At 38.8% G+C, this 27,036-nt stretch overlaps 1 protein-coding gene across 6 annotated transcripts in view; it reads left to right on the top strand.

Annotated features, from left to right (window-relative positions):
* TACC2 (transforming acidic coiled-coil containing protein 2) overlaps positions 1-27,036 on the top strand; it is a 180,784-nt gene that overhangs the window by 94,090 nt on the left and 59,658 nt on the right. For 4 of the 6 annotated variants that reach the window (XM_043518272.1, XM_043518275.1, XM_043518274.1 and 1 more), the window contains exon 8: positions 25,984-26,156. In XM_043518272.1, the coding sequence (XP_043374207.1) occupies positions 25,984-26,156 (173 nt within the window). Of the gene's footprint in view, positions 1-2,047; positions 2,530-25,983; positions 26,157-27,036 lie in introns of those variants that run through there. The other 2 variants (XM_038410091.2, XM_038410090.2) reach the window with 2 other exon arrangements.

Genomic DNA, 27,036 nt, shown 5'->3' with positions numbered 1-27,036 from the left:
TGTTAGTAACACTCCTGATTTGATAGCTGTATATGTGACATTGCTGTTAAATATTAGTACAACTGAGTCATGTTTTTATTAGGCTGCATTTACTTTCACAAGAATTTTCATACAATCTTTCAGTTTATATAAACACAGTAGTCTACACTTAGCCTGGTATACTTCCATTGAAGCTAGTGTAGTTATACCAGGCATGAATGTAACTCAGTTTTTGTGCCTAACATGCTGAGCATGCAAAAATGTAAAACAATTGACAAAATAGTAACACTTTACAGGTTTTATTATCTGTTTTACAGAGTTGTAACTGTTTATGGCAGGTGTGGCCAAACTGTGGTTCAGAATCCACCTGTGGCTCTTTTACAGTTAAAGTGTGGCTCCTGGAGCTCCCCCTCCACACTTCGCCTCCCAGTCTCTGCCTACAAGATTGGGCAAAGGGGAGCTCAGGGCTTCTGCCCTGCGGCATCAGGGTGGTGGGACTAGGGGCTTCTGCCCTGCAAGAAGAGTGGTTTAAAGGCTTTAGTCTGGGGGGGTTGGGGAGGGCATCGTGACAGAAGCCCTGCATCCCGGCATGCACTGCCCTGCAGGGCAGGTTGTGCATGTCTTGTGGCTCTCAAACTTCTGAAGATTATTGTATGTGGCTTGGAGGTTCAGTACGTTTGGCCACTCCTGGTTTATGGTATTTTAAATGGTTCAGTGGTCTGGACACTGGACTGGAAGCCAAGAATTCCTAAAAAACAATTCTGGCTTTGATATTGGTATGACCTCTGTCTCTTTGGGTCAGTAAATTAGGGTCAAATTTTGAAAAGTGGCTTCTTAATTTCTGGTGTCTAACTTGCCCCAAAAATTAGAGGCCGCTTTGGCAATTTGGAGACAAACTTTGGTGTCCCAATTTTTTTCCATCTGTAAAATGAAGTGAATCTCAGATACGTTTTGCTGGCTGTGTTGTGAAGATGAATTAAGCAATCTTTATGAAGATGAAAAGTGTTATAATAAATAATTGCCAACTGTTATTAATTATTCTTATGGTGGTAGTATCCTGAGTCCCTAGTCAGGTTCAGTTTTAACCACAGTTAATGAAATGGTGTGGAATATGCTTTGTCCTTGTCTATGCTTGTGGCTAAACTACATTCAGCACTTGTCAGCCCTGGGTTATTTTGTAGGGTAGACAAGCCTTAAAGAACTCTACTCTTTGAAAGCAGAAAATACAACGCATAAGCTGTTAAACTGGGTGTACATGGAGAAGTGGGGGGGCGTCTTTATTGACATCTGTAAGAAATACACAGCTACGCACTTTACAGTTAGAATGATTTAATATTTCTATTTTAATGTCTAATCTCTTGACTTTCTTCCAGTTAACTGAAGTTAACTATGTAAGCATGAGAGTCACTGGAGTTAGAAGAGTGATCCTGAATGTAGATAGTACTGCTGCTGACATTTTGATCTCTGGGAAATATGAAGCGTAATTTGTTTATGGAGCCTTCATGTGTTTGCCAAATATGGAAATGCGAAGAGAGTGGTAGTGCCTAGGTCTTCCAGCAGCTGCAATTCACAGAAGATATTCCTGAAACACTGGAACCTTTGCAGTAACAGAAAGACAAACTTCTCCATTGATTTTGAAATGCTGTTTTTTATCTTAAATATCCCTAGCTCTCACAGCCTATGAACAGCATCACTCCCAAGGTTCCCCAGCTTATCATTTGACAAGAAGATTCACACACAGAGAAGCAAAATGGTTAACTGTAACAATATCTTTGGATCGAACTGCTCCCCGGTTTGCTCACACATTGCCTTGTTTACCTTGGCTCTTCGTGGCATTCTCCCTATTTCCCTGATGGAAGATTCCATTTTTGCCAGAGGGATGAGCTCTTTTGTTTTAATAATAATAATACAAATATACAGTAATTCTCTCTGTTGTAATCTCTGTGGATGATACAATGTGCTTACTATGAAAAGGAAATGCAGGCACAGGATTAGTACAAAATCCATTTGCATTTCAAATCAGCTGAGTCAACACAATATAATGGTCCTGCCTGTAGGTCCTTGGGGAGCCACAGTAGCTGACAATGTGTGCTTAAGGGGAGGGTCTTCATTTTTTTAAAGTCCTTCTCAATAGCCAGTGGCTCTGTTTATAGAGGTGCTTCATTGTAGCTGAGAGAACCATTGATGACTAATGGTTGGTAACATCAGTGCCTGACACACTGGCTGAGATTTTATTATATTTTTTAAATAATATTCATCTGGACAGGAAAAAAAATAAAAATAAACCCCTGGCAACAGTTCAGAGAAGAGAAGCTGCTGCTGAAGTGCCTCTGCTATTGCTGCAACTGATGCAAGCAGCTGTTTCCATCTGCACTGCAGTATTGCAGCCTCTCCAGTCAGACCTCTCAGGGCTTTTTGCTGCGGGAATTAACAAGGAAGCTGGCCTTGCTTGCAGCTAGCTTCAGCTCAAGGCACGCTGAGGATGGGAGGTTCGCAGTCTCTGCAGCAGGCACAGATAAGTAGCCTGAATCGGGAACCTTCAGAGGCAATGTAAGTGTCGAATACCTTTGCTCCCTGCTTTTTTGTATTGCCAGGCCTTCCACCTTTCTGCACTTTACATACATGGTATATACTGAAAGACCTTTGTTAATATTAATCGAAGATACAATTAAAGTTTTGCTATGTTTTGACCATTGCTATTTCTTGAATACTTTCATAGCACATAGGCATTCTGGGTTGACTCACTGTCTCGATTCATTTGTGTCAGGTCATAGCTGTATACCTTATGTTTGTCCTTTATATGGTGTGGATGCATAATCAATCAAACACAATGACAATTTCCAGTGAAAATCACCTCCATGTTTCTGTTTAAAATGTACAATGTGTAGCTGCATATCACAGTTTTCCAGGGCTTTTTTGCTTTCCATACAGATAGGGTTTTTTTGTATTTTTTCAACTCACATCACCCTTATCAACATCAACCTATGTCGTCTTCACGTTATTTCCTGTGATGAATCGTAATAACAAGATCCCTTCTCATTGATGGGCAATCATGAATGATAGACTTGTTTGCAAAAGGAAAAAGCGAACATTTACTGCTCATTTAGAACACTGTACCATTTTGTTTTCAGAAGAGTATATCAAATACACTAACAACAAAGTCATTTACCATTTGTAAACTGGAATTGATCATTTATTGTTTGTGGATTTATCAGTTCACTAGCCAGCACTCTGTGTGTGTTTTTTGTTTTTTCCTGTAAATAACTGAGCTAATGTATAAGGAAGTGGCCTTTATCCTCCAATGGATTTTTATTAGACCTTCCATGTCTTTTATTGTTTCAGTCATACAGACCATATTCAACTAACGTGTTCAAAAATTAACTTAGCCTCAGTAAGATACATTAAGCTCATTACAATGTATGTATGTCTTTATAAAAACAGATCTAAAACTGACCTAATTTAGCTCATTTTTATTTACTTCTTTTTTAAATGCAACATCTTTTTCCTAATGTAAATCTTACATTCTCAGAGTGCGTAAACATTTTGTGTGTGTTTCTTATAAGAATGTCTTCAGACTCAATGGAGAGTAATAGTACAGTAACTGGCTTTTAACTGGCCTGATCGTAAGGCCATACAGCTCCTATTGTAAGATTCCAGTGTACTCTGCAGAGAGCTTTGCTTGATATTATGTTATTACATTCATAAGATACTGGCCTAAATGGTTTCTGCAGCCTTTGTTCTTAGCACCGATATACCAGTGCAGATATTTTCCATATAGTCCTGCTTTATGTAATGCTAATATTCTCACATTAAGCATCTGTTTTAATTGGAATGAAGTGATGTTTCATTATCTTTAAAACCTGTTTAAATTTATGTTTTCATCTACACACAGCACTATATCTATTTTTTAACACTGAGTCACGTTGTCAGGCAATATAGATAGTGCATTGTTTCATTTATAATTTTCAGAGCCTTTTAAGAATTCGTTACATCACAGCCTTGAAAACACATTGATCAAACAGTACTAGTTCTTGTCTTATGGACAGTGAAAGTCAAATGCACTAACTGTCACATCTTTCAGCAATTTTTGTGTACTGAAATAATATTCTAGATCCTTTATCTTTAAAAGAATTGCTATAGAGTTTCAATTTAACCTCTTTGTGCCTAGTATGAACCACTGACGTAACCTTCTGTTGATAAGTCAGTAGAAAAGTGGTGATGTATTTGGGAATAAGAAAAGCAGTACTTGTGGCACCTTAGAGACTAACAAATTTATTAGAGCATAAGCTTTCGTGAGCTACAGCTCACTTCATCGGATGCACGAAAGCTTATGCTCTAATAAATTTGTTAGTCTCTAAGTGCCACAGGTACTGCTTTTCTTTTTGCGAATACAGACTAACACGGCTGCTACTCTGAAACCTGTCATTATTTGGGAATAGTTAGTGAAAGATGCTGATGGTCTTGTAGCACATGAATAATAAATAATATTTAATTAAAAAAATATAGTATATCCTAAAAAATCCAAACTGCCTGCTATGAAAAATAAACTATTAAAGCATGGAGACCCCTCTCTTTCTCCATGAATATGTGTGGGCCTATATTGACAAAATGTGCATCTAGCTGCTGTGTCTTGTGGAGACCTGCTATGATATGAAGTTCAGCATATCTATACCTGAATTGCATTTGCTGCTAGGCTTCTGATCAGCCTCTCTTTTTGTGGGTGCATTTTGCTTCTGCAAAATTACACCCATTTAACTTTGCAGCTGCAAACAAATTGTGGATGCCAATACTGGCAGTTTGGATAGCTAAATATCTGACTTACACAGGTAAATCAGGTTGTAAGCTATCTGGTTAAGTTTCACTGGATCTTAAGCAACCCTTCTGTGATCCAACAAGGATTGGTTCTTAATGGAGTTGGCCATGAGAATTGTACTTTCTGTGCTCTGTTCTCCTCTAGATTACAACACTGTAAATCAGGAGTCACTACTGAAGTCAATGGAGTTGCACTGATTTTAAAAAAATCAGCATAAGAGGAGAACTAGGTTCTGGTATACTTGGGAAAAATCTCTTAGAGACAGATTGCTTAACAAGCATAGGTTTTGGACAGATTTTGATGTACTACATGCACATACAATCAGTTGAAAGCACAACTTGCACTTGTCAGAAGGGATGCTAGGCTTTTAAAAAATTTGTCTTCCCACATATTGTACTCACTGGCTTATGTGAACCTCTATTAATTTGGCTCCTGAAGGTTTAATCAAATTAATCTTTAATCAAATTGAAAAATAATAGAATGTCTACCCTTCATTTTGATTAGTTTTCTTTGCTTTATCCAGGGGTTTTTGGTAACTCCGTCATTGGCAGTAAACAGTTGACTTTTAGTAAGGAAGGTCATAGTTTTGAATGGGATAAAAGGAAACAGTGCAAGCGAAGTGCATGATAATAAAAGTTGTGTAATTCAGATCTGGTTATTGACATTATAAGCTCTGCCATGTGCTGTACAAACTGCAGTATGCACGCTGGTGGTCAGATGGATAGCAAAATCAAGTGCTTGTTTCAGTCACAATAATGGATATGGACTTGATTGAAATAAGAGGAAATTAGTGTAGGTTAATATTTGTATGCTGTATTTGAGTGTGTGAATACTTGTGTTATACACACACACAAAATGTGTGGCAGTGAGATTTTTTTTCCTGCCTAACCTTTGACTGACTCACTAAGAGAATCTTTGAGGATAAAAATCATATTCAGCTGCCAACTGTTACATTATTTATATTATAGTGTTTAATAATATTTCTAACTTTTTAAACTCTTCATAATATTAGCAAACTAGAACTAGTAGTGAATATTTATCCGTGTTTCATCCCATTGATCTTTGGCGCATTATCAAATTCCAAGATTTTCCCCTGCATTAAACACATCTTGCTTTGAGAGGCTCATTATAGACACCATCCTTGTAGCCAAAGGGGACTGGGTAAGATTCATTCGGAGCCCATCAGTCAATGCCTTGATTAGCCAAAGGGTTGATGATGATACTTCCTCCCATCGAGAGCTGTCTCTGTGAAATTTTCACCCCCTGCCAATCCAAGGAGAAAATGACTGAGAGTTGAGCCAACTCTGACTGAATCAGTGGTGAAACTCCCATTGACATCAGTGGGAGCTGGATCGGAACCCAAGAAAAGGAACTTAACGCTACAGATCATTGGTATTAGGCCAAAGCTTTGGTGCCCCTGCAGGTTGTTGTTCAGTATTCCTTTCCATTGTGTGTAGTCTTTTTTTGGTATCTTGGTTGCCTAGGAAGGCTCAAACATGAGTGGCTGTCAGATTTGTGTTAAGAGCTGTAGTTAGCTAACTGGGTGTTTTATGTTTGTGTGTACATAAACACAGGCATCATTGACCATTTCATTTTCTTATTTTTTTTCTTTAAAAATACTTTAAATGTATTTAAATTTAAATGTAGCTTTGCCTTCTCACAGGTTTAAAGGAAATTAATTACTCTAGCTAATTTAGTTGTTCTGGGAAAATAATTTTAATAGTATGAGGAAGGATTTTTTATGAGCTGATTCTGGCAAAAGTGCAGACATTTTATATAAAACTTGTTTATACTAATAGTGTTAAAGGTTTTTGTTTTCTATTTAACCAAAATTGGTAGTGATCCAGACTGATAGGCTGTCCATCCTGCATGGTTGTAGTAAGCGCTAGTGCAGCATAAGTTTAATTTCTGATCCAGCCTTTGTTGACCACTCTGTCTATCCTGCAGGGGAATACATTCAGTCCAAGAGGTCTCTCTACTCAGTTGGGGTTACCTGCATGAATTAATGAGAATGGTCCATCTAGTCAAGGAAAGAGGAGAAATGCCATGTGATTTCTGCCATCAAACTTCCCATCTTCTATCCTAGCAACCCTGGTCTGAACTCTTAATGGCCTGATCCAGTGAAGTCCAATGGAAGTGTTTTTATTGACTTCAGAGGGCGTTATATCAAGCCCATATGCATCACTAACTGCAGTCTGGTCAAATGTGCAGAGACTCAAAACCAGAAAAGTTAGCCAAAAGTTTTTAGGCGGTATACAGGGACATGAACAAAATTTGAGCACTCATCCTTTATTTCCAACGCACGTAATACTGTGTCACATAAAATGTATTTTTACAATTGCCTACATTGTGCTTGTGATATGGACCATAATGGCTCCTTTGGAATCATTATACCTGTTCTGTAACTATTCATTTAGGCAATTTGTAAAATGTATACTGGTATTGCTATTAAAAATCTGTATAAAAAGGCATTTCTGTACATACATTGTAGCCATTATTTAAAATTAAATAGTTCACCCATTTAATTTTTTTTTAAATTTATGAAAATGACTGGTAATTTGCAGGTGAAGTTATTGCTTGTTAAATTTATATCAGTCAGGTTTTCAAACAGTGTGTCTTGAAATATTAATGCCTGCGGATATTTTCATTTTTTGTAATACTTGTATGGTACATTCAAAATAGCTGTATCCATAAATACATAACTTTCCTTTTTCTGAGATCTTATCTCAAAACAGAGTTTTTGCATTTACTAATTGGCTTTATAGCATTCCCTAACTTATTTATTTTGTTACAAAAAAGTGCCAAGGAATTAGTTATATAATGTCCCTCCCCTGAAAGTCAATGGGGCAAATTCTTCAATTGGGGCTGCACAGGGCTTAATTGAGGCCTCAATTTGGTTTAATAAAAATATGGAAATGATGTCACTAAATCTTATGCAAGCTGTTACCCCCAGTGTTAGATGCCTTTATGAGGCGTTTTTATATTTTGCCTAGGGAATCCTTGAGGTCTTCCGCCTACCTGAAGAAGCATTAAGTGCTTTTGTGAAAAATGAGGGGAGGGAGTAAAAGTAGTATGTCCTATTTAATGGATATATGTGTATTTAGAGAGAGATTGGCTGCTTTTATTGGCAAAATAAGTAATACTGCTTTATACTCCTGGTAGCTCTGCAGAGCCAACAAAACAAAGAGAAAACTAGCTGGATTCTTTATTTCTTGTATCATCAAAAGAATTGTTTACTACATTCCAATTGGTGAAACCTGTGCAAAGATATTTGAATTGTATGAGATTGCACAGGGGCCACAGAGGGCCTAGTATGGCCTGCATAACCTATATCGGGGTGGCCAACCTAAGCCTGAGAAGGAGCCAGAATTTACCAATGTACATTGCCAAAGAGCCACAGTAATACGTCAGCAGCCCCCCATATGCTCCCCCCCGCCCGCTCCCAGCACCTCCCACCCACCAACAGCCCCACCGATCAGAGCCTTCCCGTCCCTCCCCACGCCTCCTGGTCAGCTGTTTCGTGGCGTGCAGGAGGCTCTGGGGAGGAGCAAGGGTGTGGCAGGGTCAGCGGAGGAGGTGGAAAGGGGTGAAGTGGGGCAGGGCCTGTGGCAGAGCCAGGGGTTGAGCAGTGAGCATCCCCCCGGCACCTGTAGCTCCAGCCCCGGAGTTGGTGCCTATATAAGGAGCCACATATTAACTTCTGAAGAGCCACATGGCTCTCCGGAGCCACGAGTTGGCCACCTCTGAGCTATATAAATGGGAATAATGTGCAAGATGGACGCTTTTGAAGCCCAGAGAGTTTGGCCCTGACAGACAGAAGTTTTAATTTGTAAACTAAACACTTTCTATTTGGAAAATCATTTAGAGTCATTACATGTTGAACTTAGCATCACCATTTTTATAGTCAATGTTAGCAGTAGAACTTTATCCATCTTAAGTGTTCCATGCAGCTGCCATCTATCCAGCCAACAGAGGAGTTGAGGCTGTTCAGCACCTCCCAGCTTTGCAATCTACAGAATCAAGGCCTTAGTTTCCTTGGAGTGAAAAATCAAGTTTGAAAAAAATCCAGGCCTTTTTCATTTCATTTCAAGGGAAGGTTCTGAAATTAAAATAAATATTCAGGTTTGCAGACTTCTCCGATAGTGGGCATTTTTTTTCTGCACACTGTGACATTATTCCTCATGTTAAATATATATCAGCTTTTATTTGAAATGCAGAAATAATTAGGCTCAAAGGAAATCTCTGCTTGAATTTTCATCAGCTTCAGTATATAAAGTTACATTTATTGAGCCTGCTATCTGTTTCTTGCTTTAATTTAAGAGACTTCAGAGGTTTGCTGGGAATGGATTTTTTTTTTTTTTTAATCTTTCAGGGTAAGAATCTGAGAGCCTCATATTTTAACTTCCAAAGTGCAGGGCCATCACTTCAGAATACAGATGGGACTAGGGAAGAAACAAAAAATATGTATCTTATCTCTCCATGTTCTTGGGAGATAGAGGTATGATGCGAGTCAATTAGGCATCATCCTAAATCACCTACCACTTTTACCAGCACACCATTGTGCTGAGAAGACTCCTAACGTGGCAGGACTTTCTCTCAGTGCTTATTGAGATGCTATTTCATTGTATTGAGATAACTGGGGCAGCATATGGTCTGTAACATGAACAGTGAAGTCATGGCACCATTGAAGTCAAATCTTCCACTGGCTTCAATCAGCCAGCATTTCACCTGCAGTGTGCAGTCTAGCCTGTTTCAAGAAGGAAAACAACTAAGGGAGCAATTGTTTTCTGACATAATTAGCATGTACCATGGTTGTCTTTTTAGTTGATGAGGCTGTGTCACTCCTTTGCTCCCTTGTGCTCGCTGGCAGTGTTGTCTTTCATTCAGTTTTCTACATGTTGGCCATGGAGGAATAAAGATTAGTGAAAATCTGTTCCTGGAGGGCCAAACTCTGCCCTGCTCTAATTCCCATGCATTCAGTGAGTTCAGAGGGGTTGCACAAGGATAAGCCAGGAAGAATTTGGATGGTGAAGAGATATTAGGAATTCTTCTCTTTCCTGTACTGCATTTGTCAAATGGCAAATTTAATCCTTCACCCCCTCCCTGGAAGGAGCCACAATCAAACCAATATAAGGTTTTCACCAGAATGACAAGGGAACAGTTTCTCTCTGCATTACAGACTAATGTTGTTTCATGAATCTTCAGTATTACCATAGCAGGGATTCTCCCAGAGGGTTAAATAAGTCATAGATCCATTTCCACAACTTGCAGAGATGGGTTTTCTGCTGCTGTCTTCTGAACTCTGTAGTTGAGCTAATCTGTGGGCTACAGAGAGCCTGTCCCTAGCAGGATTTAAGGGAAAGTTCTGACAAATGAAGTAACCAAAACATATAGCTCTTGTTTCAAATGTGGTGTTGGTGATTTTCCTTTGCAGTCTTTGCATGATATTGTAAAGCATTAAGAATGGAGCCACCTGGCTTGCATACCAAAGGTATATTTAACAGGCTTTTGTTTCCTGCATTAAGATTTTTAGTACTTGGCACTAAGTGGCAAATGAAAGATGCCTGTCCTGAGTAGGAAATACTTCTGCCTTTAACAGCAGATGTTAATTTGAATGTCATCAGCCTGTACCCTCAGTACCATGAATAAGGTACACCAGTAATTTGGAGTCCAACTGTTAGATAATTTTAACTGTTTTCCTGGTAAGTGTTTTCTAGCTCTGAATATTGGGATATCCTAAATATATCTTTGTTTCCTCCCATCTCTTAAGAGACTTCTGCATTTGTACTGCATATAGAACAGTGACCTGGTTAGTTAGAGGTACACAGATGACAATCTTGTTGTGATGCTATCAAGATAATTGTCTGTTGATGAAGTGATTTCCATTGAAAAAGAAACATGGGCTAAGAAGAGGCTTGAGAATAGAAAATTGTACATATTGGGTCTGTTCTTTGAGTCCTGTTTCCATACTATATATGTGATCATTTGGAATAAATCTGGGTAAAGAAAGAGGACAAACAGGCTTAGAAAGAGAGAGGGAGAGATGGGATTAACTTCATCTTTCATTTATATTGCTAGTGTTGAAAAGCAAACCCTGTTAGAGCTGTTAGCTCTCAGGAAAAATTATAAACATTTAAAAGGAGATTTTTAATATGCAGTTTGGGCTCTCTTGACTTAAAGCAATACAAGGAACTTGGACTCTAGTCAGTTTCGAAATTGAGTTAAAAGTAGTTTTGGGTACTTCTGCACAGCTTGTGCCTGTGTCTCCTTGTCAGTTTTTTGAGATTTTTTTTTTCAGTTATGGGTTTCTATATTTTATTACATTTTTCTCTTCTCTGTTGCTGTGTGAAAGATGCACATAGGTGGGAATTGACCTTTATTAGGGAAAGAGTGAATCTGACCTAAACATTACTCTCAGTCAAATTCACAAAGTCAAGTAGAAAAATAATTTCATTTTTATCCAATCTTATTTAGTTCTTTTAACAATAGAAGGTAAAAAGAGGGGGAAAATCAAAGTCTTTGTTTTTTTAAAATTCATTTCCCTTTAATTCTTCTTTGTTGCATTATCAAATTAGCAACCTGACTCCCAGAGTAGTCAGCCCATGAGAAATCGGACTTTTTGCATAGAGTGGGTGGTGGTTTTTGATTTACAGTTTTCCCTTTGTAATCTGTTTTAAAAAGACATTTTCAAAGTGATTTCTGGTATTTCAGACACAACTCCCATTAAGGATTTGCCACAGATAAAATCCCAAACAATATTTTGAAAATATAGTCCACAGCATCTAAGTATCTGTTGTCACTTAAAGAAAATCCACCACCTTGTTCTCGCTGCTAAACTGTCCAGAGATCACAAACTGAAAATTCACTGCTCTTCTGATAGCATGTAAACCACCTAATTAGTGTTACATTAGTACAAGTATGTCATTGGACAGATTTACTCATCACACTGAATTTATAGTGGTGTAACTCCCATTAATATTCCAATGGAACTATTCCTGATTTACACTGGTATAGCTGAGGGAAGAATAGGCCCAGAGGGTACTTTTTTGGTGTGAAGGTGGAGGAGGGGGAGGGTGGAGGGTTGTCCAAAACAGGAAAACAATCCCTGCTTCTAGTGCACATTATGCAGATTTATCTTTCTCCTTTATGTCCTTGAGTTAAACCTTGTGCTTGTCATGAACCATCATTTATGGACTGGGAAGCATCAGCTCCAATGTAATATTGATTATTTTCTGGGAAGCCATATTTTCCCTGAGGTTCTATAAGTATATTTATGCTGAAATAATCTTGAAATCCTTCTCTAGACACCAATTCCCACCCTGCTTGCTGCACACATTAATGCCAATAATAAATAAATAAATGCATCCGATGAAGTGAGCTGTAGCTCACGAAAGCTTATGCTCTAATAAATTTGTTAGTCTCTAAGGGGCCACAAGTACTCCTTTTCTTTTTGCGAATACAGACTAACACGGCTGCTACTCTGAAACCTGTCATTAATGCCAATACTACTACTTGTATTGCATTGCACTAATATAGGCTACCTTTCAGATGAACAGAATTTATTTTATGAGTGCCCCTTTAAAAAGTAAAAATGAAAACCGCAAAGTATGCTTCTCTTGCTTTCTAGTTCAAGCCATAAACTAGTCACGTGACACTTAACAACTCCTTATCTTGGGGGAAAATTCTTTTGGACAAAAAAGGAAAAAACTCTTTAGTTGTTTAGCCATGTTTTAATTTCCTAAAACTATGTTCAGTAGGATTTTAGTGCAACAGGAAGTTATCCAGATATCTTTATTCTGTAGCCTGTTACCAATAAGTGAATATATTCACACAAGTTCCTTCCTCCTAGACGGAGATGTATCTTTTGTGAAGATGCTTTTATTTGCATTGGTTCAGGAAGCTGGATGCCTGAGCCGCTGCAGATGTAGCTTTGATGTGTTTTGGCATAATGTGGTCCAGTTCTAAGGTGATTCCAGCATGAGATGCTCTACAGGGGCTATTAAATGAGTGTTACACAGGGAGGATGCAAGGAAACCCACTAACCAGATAATCTATAATGAAATTGTTCTGTGACAAGATAATCCTCCGCTGCTTTTTGGCATTAAACAGGGTAAGAAAGAAACCTTCAAACATCCCATTGTTCAGAGGCATGTCAGGCACACATTGGCTTTTAAATCCGTTTCTCCTGGCTGGTACCCCTAAATAGACCACGTTATTTTCCCTGGAAATCATAGTTATTTACAAAGGGCCCAATCCTACAAGACCATGAGTACTGTCATTTTCCCATTGGCTTCTGTGGAAACTGAGGGCATTCCGCATCTCACAGACTCCCCAGAATCCTTCACAGAATAATATATTGCTAAATCCACCCCCACCCTCCTGCGTACACACACATAATCCTCCGGCAATCCAGGTAGTATTAGAAATGGTGACTTTTTGTATAAAAACAACCATAAACTACATCCTGATTCTGATTTTATACCAGTACAAACCATTAATAATGGTCTACTAAAAACAGTGAAGTTACACCAGTGTCAGTGAGATTGGAATCAGATCCGTAATTTTGCCTTCAGCTCAGCTATTCCCTCTTCAGTACTCATTGGTTAGCACCATTGTCTAGACATTGTGACGGGCTTTGCAGTTTGCCTCCTCCCAGTATGGACTGAACATGGATTTATTAAATCATAGGATAGATGATCTTGTCACTGAAAATCCTTACAACTGTGTGATAGCAGTCCATTAATAGTTAATAGTCAAAAATGTGCCCCTAAGGAACGATCTTGTAAATGGATTCCAGTGACACATAAGTGACATGTATGCACCTCCCCCATCTTCTGACTGAAATAAAGGCAAAGTCCTGTACTGAAAATGCTCCCTCATGGGAAGAAATGGAGTGAGCGGGGCAGATGGCTTTAAATGGCACCTGATAAGTTGCTGACCCAGCTTCTTTAGGTCAGACAAAGGTCACTGTTCCTGTTCTTCACCATGAATGGAAAAAGGTTCACTATGTTGGCTGCACATACTGCTGCACTGTGTCTGAGGATTTCGCCATTTTGATTGCATACAGAATGTAAATTGAGGGAGGGGCAGGGGAAACAATTGCAGATAATGAATCCTACAATAGTCATACTTAACTTGTGCATATTTCTCTTTAGGGTTTTCTGTACCACACATCACTATAACATCTAATGGTATTAGTTGCCTTAGATAATTAGATTACTTTACCTCAGCATTTGCACTATTTCCTACGGGTCTCTATACAAATATATAACAATATATTTGAGCATGACCACTGATAGATATTAAAAACGATTACATAAAAACACATGGATACAGCTAACAATCACAGTATTAAAGTGGCTAATTTAACTTAGAGTCCCATATTAGCTCGTTTTATTGGAACTCACTGAGTCGGCAAATATTATACAATAAAATAATTAAATCTGATTTAACAATTATTTTGTATTGTAAAATGTTTCCCAGGTCTGGTACTAGAAATAATAAATCATCTTCAGCCATAATTGTGAAATATTTTTTCCCATCATCCTTTTATGGAACATATACTGTGGTCAGTAAATACCAGCTATCCTAAACAGTTAATTTAACTTTCCAAACAATATTTAAAGGTTAGGTGATCTTTTCTAATTCTGAACCATGAAACTGAGGACTGAGTTCATACGGTCAGATCATAAATAAATACACTGCACTTATGCAGATTACAATTCTGGAACTGCAATATAATTTATACTAAATGTAGAATAGCAAATTATCTGTTTATAACCGGAAACAAAACTCATGGCCACTATTTGCATATTTTCACCACAAGCTTATTATTTGTATTTCTGTTGTGCCTTTGTGGAGCAGAGTCATGGAAATCTACTATAGATAAGACTTGTAGAATCATAGAAATGTTGGGAAGGGAGGTCATCAAGTCCACTCCTGCTCTGAGGCAGGATCCAGTAAACCTGATCCATCCCTGACAGGTGTTGTCCAACCTGTTCTTAAAAACCTCCAATCATGGGGATTCCACAGTCTCCCTTGCAAGTTATTCCAGAGATTAACTAACCTTATAGTTAGGTTGGATATTAGGAAAACTTTTTAAAGCTCCCTTGCTGCAGATTAAACACATATTTTTTTAAGTGGACATGGAGAACAATTGATCACTGTTCTCTTTATTACAGCCCTTAACATACTTGAAGACTATTATCAGCTCCCCCTTTAGTCAGCTTTTCTCAAGACTAAACATGCCCAGTTTTTTTAACCTTTCCTCATCAGTCAGGTTTTCTAAATCTTTTATCATTTTTGTTGCTCTACTCCAATTCTCTCCAGTTTGTCCCATCTTTCCTAATGTGTGGCAGCCAGAATTGGACACAATACTCCAGATGAGGCTTCACCAGCGCCAAATAGAATGGGGCACTTATCTCCTGCATCTTACATATGCCGTTTCTGTCAATACACTCCAGAATATTAGCCATTTTTGCAACAGCATCACATTGTTCACTCAAATTCATTTTGTGATCAACTATAACCCCAGATCCTTTTCAGCAATACTATCACCTACCCAGTTATTCCCCATTTTATAGTTGTGTCTTTGATTTTTCCTTCCTAAGTGAAATACTTTGTATTTATCTTTAAGTGCAATTCATTCCAAAGTAAATGCCTGCAGAAGATCTGCAGAGTCCATTGGAAAGAGTTTCTTGCAACTTCAGAAATTCCAAGTAGAGCAAACCAACCTAAAGCATCAAACATGATAAGAAGATGATGACAGACATATTTAGGACCTGCCTTAAGGATGCCACCAATACAGTTTCCAAGTCGATTGATAACATGGATAGCACCTGGGTAGAAGGGGGAAGAAAGGGCAAGCTAGAGAAATATTGCGCAGGACAATAAAGAAAGAAGCCTAATACATCAATATGACACTTAGAAGCCTGAACAGATGAGCACAAGAGTGAAATGGAGGAAACTGGTAGATGCCCTATGCACTTGCGGGTACAGGAGGATGAAGAAAGAAGTGCCATTAAGTCCCAGTGAAGATTCTGTGTTGTTCTAGAGTCTGTACAGACACATAGTAACAGTCAGTTTTCTGCACCAAAGAGTTTAGAATTTAATTAGACAAGGCAGGACAGAGAGTTACAGAGATAGGTGAAGTGACTTGCCAAAGGTCACACAGTAGTTCAAAGGCAGAACTGAGAGTGTAACCCAGATTTCCTGCATCCCAGTCCAGTGCCCTATCACTAAAACATACTGCTGCTTAATATTGTTCTTGAGAAATTATACAGGAGAATCAGTTTTCCTATGGACAGGCAAGGTAAAGGATCGTGTGGCTTGGCAGAAATAATACAGATCTTCTGTCTACTTTTCTAGAGCTTTGGTATTGCTTTGAAAGTTTTAGGTTCTCCAAAGCTTAGGGTAAAGTGATAGCAGGATCGATGTCCAATAAGTCTATCTGCTTATATGGTCTTCATCTCTATAGTACCTGTTTCCCATTGAAGTAACTGGCAAAACTCCCATTGACATCAGAGCAGAAGCAGTCCCACTATCCCAACTAGCTGAGTTCTGGTTCTGATTGCAGCAACGTCACTGATTCTGAATTATGCACAGTGATTTTTATGATGAATTATTTCTGAAAGCAATGGATGGAGGTAAGACCACAAAATTTGTACTTCCAGTTCACTTCTTACTGAGGTTACAGGGATAAAAAACTAAGGATATTTTCAATACTCTAACATGGTAAACATCCCTTTTTTCTTGCTGATTTAGATTCCTCTCTGGGTGGCTGACAAACAGTGCAATAAATACTGAAATTTATAGCTTAATTTTAGTATACAACAGCTACAGACATTTTAGTGGGATGTTTATAGTTGGAGATGCTCATTGCCTTCAGACAATACCACACATATTACAGTCATGCATCAACATTAGGCTGTTCACTTACACTGGTCCCATCAGATTGAAGACTTTCTAATCCCCTTATGACTTAGAGCATTATTTCATAGAAACTTTGGTGCAAAGAAAGTAATGATGTGGTAAGACCCCCAGGAAGATGTTTTTCTGGTAATATTGGACCAAATCCTTCCCTCCTCCATCACCTTTCAACACACTATATGATGCCCAGGGGAACAAATCTTCAGAAAGAGCCATGATGGAGAAGAAAGCAGTCCTGTGGGATGAACCTATGTAGCCACTTGTAAAACACGACCTCTTAAAAAAAGTGAATAGAGCCAGAGGTGACATGGAGCACCAACACTAAGGGTAAGTCTACAAAGCAAAGAAAAACCTGTGGTTGGCCTGTGCCAGCTGACTCAGGCTCCCAGGCCTTGGGCTGCGGGGTTGATCCACTGCTGTGTAGACTTCGGAGAATGTTTACAGTACGTATATCCAATAGAGTTGCACAGTTCTTGTTAATTAATGTTGTTTGCATTAATGTTGTTACCCTTCATACACTTTTGCACAGGAATAGAACATAGAGTCCATATTTTTTTGTTGGAGGATGACAGTGTGCATATTTTAACAGTGCTAAACTCAATACATGTAGTCAACTCTGATGTGTACAGATTATTTTCCTGCAGGATATGAATCTGCCAAATATTGTAGTCTCTGTCTCCTAGTATCACTAAAACAAGACTGCTACATAAAGAAAAAAGAAATGGCAGATATAGTTCGCTTGAATTCTAACAATAAGGATCAGTTTTGTGTTTTCTGGAGGGTGTTGGCTTTACATAGTAATACTGCAGGTTAGACTCACAAATTCTACATATCCCTTACAAGACAGAGATTTCATTTATTCTATACCAGCTTTCATTTTTTAGCAGATCTGCCTACTCTTGCCTTAATAGTGAACTGTGAAGTTAGGGAGAAAATATTCAAATGTAAATATAGAGGGACAAAAAGAAAAGGAGTACTTGTGGCACCTTAGAGACTAACAAATTTATTTGAGCATAAGCTTTCGTGAGCTACAGTGAAGTGAGCTGTAGCTCATGAAAGCTTATGCTCAAATAAATTTGTTAGTCTCTAAGGTGCCACAAGTACTCCTTTTCTTTTTCCGAATACAGACTAACACGGCTGCTACTCTGAAACCTATAGAGGGACAGATGCTAGTTCTTGTTCTAGCTGCTCTCTCTAGCTCTGGTAGCAAAAGCAAACTAAAAGAAGGCTTAACTGGCTGCTTGCGGATTCCCTTTAGCTCCATTCCCAAGCCCCAATGCAGGGAGCATTCCCAGAGGAGGGGGCATGGCGACGGCGCTTCTTCACTCCAGTGAGCCCTGGCTGATGGTACAGTTTCAGAAGTCTCTCCCTCAAAAATGTCATGCAAGTATGCACCCCCAGATTAAGTGCCACAGTAGCTAGCACATCAGAATGCTGCATGGCTTTTGGGTAGCTGGGTAGGAATTTTCTTTTGTGTGCTAAGAACAGAAACAAATACAAAGTTGATTAAATTGGAGGAAACCTCCACAGAGATTAATAAAGCTGCATTCATCTACATTGGTTCCAAATCTGGACCATTGTGCTCAACATTGGGACGATGTACTTTATTTAAACCACATTTTACAGAGGTTGTGCTAACCCCTTTGGTCTTTTGCCTAGTGTAGGTTCAGGAAAAGATATCAATTTTTCTTTTTCTTGCTAGATGAAGACTGCATGCACAGTTGCACTGTTTTCTTATTGCTGAATAATAATTATAACAAGAGCATGAAATAAGTCCTGGATTCTTGATAAAGCTGAGGAAATCCTGTCAGCTTTGTAACAGGTTTTATATTGAGCCTAGTTTCAAAGTGATGACTGGGATCACTTCACTTTAGTGACTGCAGCACTTTAATAAGGTGAAGTGGTGTGGGTGGGAAGAGATCAGAATGGAGAGATCCCATTCGCACTTACTGAATTCTGTCCAGCTGTAAAAAGAAAAGGAGTACTTGTGGCACCTTAGAGACTAACAAATTTATTAGAGCATAAACTTTCATGAGCTACAGCTCACTTCATCGGATGCATTTGCTGGAGCAAGCGATGCTGCTTTTCCACAATTTCAGCTCGTGCACGTCGGCGGAAGCACTCTATGTAGAAGTCCAGGCTGCTGTTTCGACCTTCAGGAGGAGTCCACCCAGAATCCTTCTTTTTGTAGTGTTGGTAGGAAGGTCTCTGTGGGTTAATATGTTGGTCAGAGGTGTGTTGGAAATATTCCTTGAGTCGGAGACGTCGAAAATAGGATTCTAGGTCACCACAGAACTGTATCATGTTCGTGGGAGTGGAGGGGCAAAAGGAGAGGCCCCGAGATAGGACAGATTCTTCTGCTGGGCTAAGAGTATAGTTGGATAGATTAAAAATATTGCTGGGTGGATTACGGGAACCACTGTTGTGGCCCCTTGTGGCATGTAGTAGTTTAGATAGCTTAGTGTCCTTTTTCTTTTGTAGAGAAGCAAAGTGTGTGTTGTAAATGGCTTGTCTAGTTTTTGTAAAGTCCAGCCACGAGGAAGTTTATGTGGAAGGTTGGTTCTTTATGAGAGTATCCAGTTTTGAGAGCTCATTCTTAATCTTTCCCTGTTTGCTGTAGAGGATGTTGATCAGGTGGTTCCGCAGTTTCTTTGAGAGTGTGTGGCACAAGCTGTCAGCATAGTCTGTGTGGTATGTAGATTGTAATGGATTTTTGACCTTCAGTCCTTTCGGTATGATGTCCATCTGTTTGCATTTGGAGAGGAAGATGATGTCTGTCTGTATCTGTACGAGTTTTTTCATGAAGTTGACAGATTTCCACTCTATACTGCTAAATTCAGTGCCTTGCATAATGACAGGTTTCAGAGTAGCAGCCGTGTTAGTCTGTATTCGCAAAAAGAAAAGCAGTACTTGTGGCACCTTAGAGAACTAACAAATTTATTAGAGCATAAGCTTTCGTGAGCTACAGCTCACTTCATCGGATGCAGTGAGCTGTAGCTCACGAAAGCTTATGCTCTAATAAATTTGTTAGTCTCTAAGGTGCCACAAGTACTCCTTTTCTTTTTGTGAATACAGACTAACACGGCTGCTACTCTGGAACCTGTCCAGCTGTAGTGTCAGTGAAAATAGTGTCACTTCAGACTGAATTAAAGTAAGTGAGGATTTGTTATAACGTGTACCCTTCAGTGCATTAGTGGAGTAAAAAGTATCAAATGAGGACAGGGTTTCTGTGAGGACAACGCTGAGGAAGAGAAGTCATCCCAAATCATTTCCTTTATTATTTCCTTCTGAGACTTGTGTAACAACTGGGCAAAATCCCAAGGTTTCCCAATTGGAATGGGAACATTGAATTCTCACAAGTGTTCTCGTACGTGCCAGTATTGTGTTGATCCAGTATTATTATTGCATTTCCTGCCTCTCCCTGTAGTCCAAAAATGCTATATGTATAGTGCATTTGCTGTTTATACAGTAACTTTGGAGAAAGATTCTTTCATCTCCCTCTTTCTAGTCGCATTCATTATACCCTGCTACCAATGAGACCCTCTCTGCATTCTGGAATCTTGTATACACACCTAATCATTCTGTAGTCCAGTTCAAGCTTCTGCCATCTGTATTTTCTTTTTTTCTTTATTATCTTCCTAACTCAGCTGATTTTCATCTTCTGTTGATTGTCAAGGTATGTGCAGAAGTACACAATCATAGAAGTTAGAGATGGCAAAGACCTACTTTTATATCTCTTAACCATTTTCTTCATTTGATTACTTGTCAAAGGTACTTTTTGCCCTTTGATGTTAAGCACATTAATCAAACTAATTTACCTACTGACTAGTTTACAAGTCTGTTAAGTGTTGATCGCCTGCCATGTTTTTTAAAATCCCTTCAACCAGCGATCACTGTAAACATAGTACAGTAGAATCTCAGAGTTATGAACACCAGAGTTATGAACTGACTGGTGAACCACACACCTCATTTGGAACTGGAAGTACATAATCCAGCAGCAGCAGCAGTGACCAAAAAAAAAAGGGGGGGGGAGGAAATACAGTACAGTACTGTGTTAAATGTAAACTACTAAAAAAAAGAGAAAGTTTAAAAAAAGATTTGACAAGGTAAGGAAACTGTTCTGTGCTGATTTCATTTAAATTAAGATTGTTAAAGCAGCATTTTTTTCTTCTGCATAGTAAAGTTTCAAAGCTGTATTAAGTCAATGTTCAGTTGTAAACTGTTGAAAGAACAACCGTAATGTTTTGTTCAGAATTTACTAACATTTCAGAGTTATGACCAGCCTCCATTCCCACAGTGTTCCTAACTCTGAGGTTTTACTCTAGCAGACTTCCAGGAATCTTTGGTAAATATTTGTTACTTTACTTGCCACATCAAAATAATCAGTTTAAATGCACTATTCTTTATAATCCTATCTTGTATTTCATAATGTCAACTTCAAGGGGATGCGGGGGCGGGGGGAGGAAGATGCACTTTCTTCTTTTCTCTGAAGATGCTAACAATATGTTTTGCAAACAAATTCTAGAGGAAACCGTTGAAGCATAGATATTCACTGTAATCCTGCTTACAAAAACTTTACTAGTCTTTCCTTATACTCTTTATAAAACAAACTTGTCACAAAGGGAGGAAGGTGATAATGTAACCTCTGCTATACATATGCTCATATTTTTTTAAATAGAGGAATTTAGTTATGTAAGAAGTTATGCTTCTAGCATCAACAACAAAAGTTTAACGTGCAGGTGATTGTTCATGTGTGAAAGACTTAAGTTTCATAACTCATCCTGGGTTCCATTGTGATATTATTATATTCCTAGCATCCTAATTCCATTTAGAACAGATAATATTGGAAAAGTGATGCTGTTTACCTTTTGTTTCAAGAGGAAACTTCCTTTGTAGCGCATCTCTCAAATGTTGGCTGTTTTGTACTAATTTGCTGTATCAATTAATACTTCTAAAGGAAGTATGGTTAGAGCAGGGGACTAGTAACCATTGACATTGCTGTGTGACACTGATCATCCTTAAGTGCTATCTTTTATATCTCAAATACTGCAGCAGCATTATCTAGTTCTTTACTATATTTTTCCTCTATTTAGGATAGTAAAGACATTTATGAATATTCACTAATATTACTTAATCAAAAGAAAAAAAAGTGTTGAAGATGAAATACTAGTTGAAAAATTTACCAGGCTACTAGTGGCCAGATAACTAAACTTATTAGCTAGAGGTCACTAGGAAAAATGAGGGGGACCTAACCTGTGAGTTCTAGGGGCAGCTCCCTGATGAAATAACCATTCTTTCTTCAAAATCCAGTTCTGCGAAAGGGGCTAGGATTCCTATCAAGGTTCCCTATCATTTGGAGAACTTATCTTGGGCTTTTATATCAGAATTTGATATCTTTTTGACTATTGGAAGGAAGTGGAGATTTCTCCCTCTCCCCATTACCACTTCTCACACCTCCTAGTTGCTATAAGGAGAGTGTGTGTGTGTCTGTGTGTGTGTGTGTGTGTGTGTGTGTGTGTGTGCGTGTCCATCCACAGCTTTACCTCTCCCACAGCTTGTTATCTGTGGCAGGGTATTCTGTGGTATTAGATCCTTCTCTAGACCTCTGTGTTTCTTGGATCCTCCTCTGAGCTCCATTTCCCAGCTCGGCTTCAGAATGAAGTTGATGTGATTCTTATTGGTTTCATTGTTGCTCACTGGCTTAAGACTATTAGCAGCAGTGGAAGAGCCCATAATCTGTCTTCTCATTTTCAGTCTGCTGCTACTTAGGAAAGTTATGAGCTGCAGCACAGGCACTAGAGCTGCCTGTCTGCAGATTCAGGATGACAGCAGAACATGAGTTCACATTTGTAAGGATATCTTTGTAGACATAAATGGTAGAAACATAGGGCCCCGTTCTTTCTTATCCAGGAGACTTGGTTTGAACTCAGGGAGATTCCTGTGGCTACTTCCAGCAGGTGGCCATGGGTTGTGTGCCCTTCACCCAAGAAAGTAGTAAGTTCAGCTGTAAAGAGAAACAAACAACGGCAGCCTTGCAGTAGCACATACATAATGATAGAAATTGGAGTGTGTCATTAAGCCAATTTTTATACATGAATTACAGTTTGAATAGGGTGTGAAAATAAACATTTTCCTCACACTATATGTAATACAGTATTTTATATGTACATATCCAATTAATACACATGCTACATATATTTTTATATATATATATATATATATATATATATATATATATATATATATATATAATGTTTTCTAGATATAAATGCAGCTATTATTGTTTTAGGACTACAGTATAATATAATATCACACCAATATAATATCACACTATATTCTGTGGCAAATTGCCAGCACTACTATGATGGGTCTCATGCTTTCTTTTCTGGGGGGAGGCAGGCGGGGGGGGGGTTCAGAGCACTGTTTCTTGCCCCTGAACTAGGGTATTAACTGCCCCACTAGTGTCCTAGAGGAGGGGAGTGGAGAGGGAGGGACCCGGGCCCGCCCCTACTCCAGGTCCCAGCCCAGGGGCCCTAGGGATAGCGGTAAACCACTTGAACTAGCCATTCCTTCTCCTGGGCTACTTCCCTCTCCTGCCCTTCAGCTTGTGGGGCTTCCTGCCCTCTCTCTGCACAAACCAGGTGTCCATTTACCTAGGGTCTTGGTTTTCTTAGCCCACCGCAGCTCTTCTCCAAACTCTCCTCTGCTTCCCTCCAAACTGCTCTCTGCTCCAACACCAATCCACTCTGCTTCAACTTCTCCTCTTGTCTGATTGAAGCAGGGGGGTTTTATCATGTGACTGGCTTCATGTGCTTTAATTAACCTATAGCAAACTTTCTTCCCTCTACAGGGAATAAGGCTCCCTTCTAACACTCTCCTGCTGCCCTCTGGCCATGCTGTATCACAATTCACTATATTCATATATTTAAAAGGAGAAAAGGACATGTATTCTTTCTTTTATGCATAAAACATGATCAAATTATATAAAAAGCTGTTTGATGTGTTATTTTTCAGCCCTTTTCATAAACATGGTAATATTCTCATTTTATTTTTTAGTTAAAATAAATTTATTTTTCTCTGTTAGAAAAACATCAAACAGTAACCAAATTGCTTTCCCCCAGATAGTTTCAAAGACAAAGTGAGGTTAAAGGTTCCTGCAATTGTCAGGAAACGGGGAAGGACGGTGTTTGTTCAGCTAGATGCTCATTGTAAGTAAGGCTTTCTTTCTTTCTTTCTTTCTTTCTTTCTTTCTTTCTTTTTCTTTTACAGAAGTTCTCTGTTTGCAGTGATTCTTGATCTTAAAATATTATGAACTTGAGAGATGCTGCATCTTTGAAGGGATATAATTTAAAAAACTACAATTCACCTCTTCCAATAAGCTCACTCAGCTGTGTAGGCTACTGAACCAAATATGGTTTGAGCTCTGAAGCAAAGAATGCATTTGCGGAAGTTGATGCAGTAGTAATAACTGACAGACAGACACTTTAGCCTTTGTGAAGTTCCCCAGGCAGGAGGTAACTTTATGCACAATAGACCTAGCCAGAAAAAAACCCAAACAGAATAATACTTAGCAGAAATCCTTCTGCTTTGCAGCAGTGTAGTGGTAATCGGTTAGCTCCAGAGCTAATGGTAGGGTCCAAATAGATGCGTGTGCTGTGACAACATAACTAGTAAGACTGAGTTCTCATTGGAATTCTGCAGAGGTAACTGAAGAGAATCCGGTCCATCTAACCACTTGAGCTGTCAGGAACAATGACAGGGTCTTTTCTGCTATAGCCCACACAGGCTTCATGCTGAGAGATTTAAGCGAATGTAATAGAATGCAAATCCACCACTTGCACTTTATCTGACATGGAGCTGCTTCAGACAATCTAAAAGCCTTGAGAACCCAAACAGAATTTATTGCTTAGCAGTTCAGAGTTTTCTTTTAACTTTAATGAAGTCAGAGAAGTCCTTGATTCTACATACTGTATCAGGACGGCTTGTAGAGTACTTCCACAGATGAAATGGCTTTCACTTCATGGCAAATTTTGTCCCCAATGCAGTGGGCGCGCTGGATGTGGACAGCTGTGAGAAGCAGTGGAGACTACAGTCTCCTAGCCATGCAGAGAATCATTGGAAATAGGCAAGTCAGTCCTGTCTTTCAGGAAACTGTCACATCATTCAATCCATTGTATTACAGACCCAGTGGGGGAAAAACTGCATCTGAACTGCAGAATTGCTTGCGAAATAATTAACAAGACAATATTGTTGTTGCATTCTTGGCTCACAAAAATTGTTTTAAAAATGTTAAAATATAGTTTGTTTTGTTTGTTTAAAAGTACATCAAGTGTATAGCTTTCAGTTCTAGAAGGACAGTTTCCTAAAGTGGTTCTCCCCATAGAGCAACATGTTATGTCCTTGTGCAATGTAGATCTTCATTTGATTTTTAGGCTAAACTTAGTGCATCCTTTTGTATAGTTGTTTCCTTTCAAGCTTGCATTTCATTTGGTTGTGTCCACTGTGCACCTCCTTTACATGCTTGCGCCCATTGCGATCCTTCTATTTTTTTAATGTCTATGTGATAATGCAGTGGTGGAAGTATATTACTGATAGCACACAGGAGTCAATGCATTTTCCAGCAGTGTCACTTATCATTGCCTAAAATGCTATGTAAAAATACAGCCATGATGAAATGTAATATTTCTGAGAGGCTGGGCTGGCCAGAGGCTTGCTTTGAGACTTACCCATCAGTTATTCTCGTGTGTGCTTGTCAGAACACACACAGCAATATAAGGCTTGATTATTTTAGAGCCATAACCTTTAATAAACAGCTATGAAACTCTGCTGAGAAGCTCCTTTTTTGTCTTTCTGTGTTGGTTTGTCTGTGCTCGTGACAAGAAAAGTTCCAGAAATTCATAAAAAAGTTCCATTGTTTTTGGCTTTCATACTGGAGTTTCTGTTACCCTCCACAGCAGGCTTCTTAGGAAGCATTTACTACTTGAGCGCATGTTCACTTGGTGACAGAGAAATCTTAAGCAGCATAAAGATTTCTTCAGAGAAAACGTGTAACCATGATATTCATGCTCTAGAAATCATGTGTGACATTAATCCATCATAGTCCGCCTTTGAGAATAGCGGAGGTAGCCTGATGGCTGAGGTTTGCTTCCTCCACTCAGAAAACCCTGCGTTTCAAAGTCTGACTTGCCCCTTCCACACACGAAAGCTCACTTTGCTCACTAGCCCAGGTTGTTAAAGAAACTCTTGTTTTGTATTTTTCTCAGGAGTTCAGACTCTGAAGAAGCATTTGAGACACCAGAATCCACCACTCCTGTAAAGGCTCCACCTGCACCACCGCAGCCACCACTGGAAGTAGCGGTGGTAGAAGCAGCAGCAGCAGCACCAATAGACCCAGCTGAACAGGAAATAAGGCCACAGCTGCCCTTGGAAGACACAGGTAATAAATATATATAGTGAGTGGGCTGAATCACTCAGGAAGATGACTGTAAGGGGACATCAGTGTTAATCCCAGTAAAGAAAGGGTGCTAATAAAAGAATGGCTGGAAGATGAGTTAGTATATGCTGTGCCCTCTTCCTACTGAAAAAAATAACATATATCATAGTTTGATAATGACAATTACATATTAAATACTATCATCAGCATAGTCCTTTTCGATATTATCAATCAACACGTTCATCTCCTGATACAATTTAAGTAATGTTTTGGCGCCATCATCTTTGTTTAAAAAATACAGCCTGATTTTCCACTCTGTTATGGAGTAAGCAGTGATGAATCAGGCCCATAATATGATTTGTGAAACAAGGAAAAACTCTCTTGGGTGCATTTCTTCCATATTAAATCAGTTTCTTTATTACTGATGTTTTCAGAACTGTATGAAACTAGTCAGATGACCAAACACATATAGCTATATAATTATTAATAATCATTAATAATTTCAGTTAATAGGAGGGTGTTTTCGGATCTCATTTCAATGAGATGGCAAGTGACCATATGATGATATATTCTGAGAAGTTCAGGATTGTTAATAAGAACGTTAAGACTAATTCTATGAAGCAGTGTAGCAATATAACAGTATGTATATAATTAGTATATAACACAGCAATGAAACAGATATTTTCCATAAAACATGAATATTGTATTTTATGTGAAGAAATTCTGTCTAAAAAACCCTGTTTTCCTTTGTTTGCTGAGTTAAGTAATTGGAAGATGTGAGAGCAGAAGCAGTTTCTATTAGCAAGGAGCTCAATGTGACTTTCAGCTGAGCTGCAAAACCGGCAATCTGACTATTTATGGTCATTAAATGGCTCATCACACT

This window comes from Dermochelys coriacea, chromosome 7 (assembly GCF_009764565.3).
Source record: "Dermochelys coriacea isolate rDerCor1 chromosome 7, rDerCor1.pri.v4, whole genome shotgun sequence".
Lineage (NCBI taxonomy): Eukaryota > Metazoa > Chordata > Testudines > Dermochelyidae > Dermochelys > Dermochelys coriacea.
Note: the sequence above shows the minus strand (reverse complement) of the source record. Positions and strands in the feature narration are given on the sequence as shown.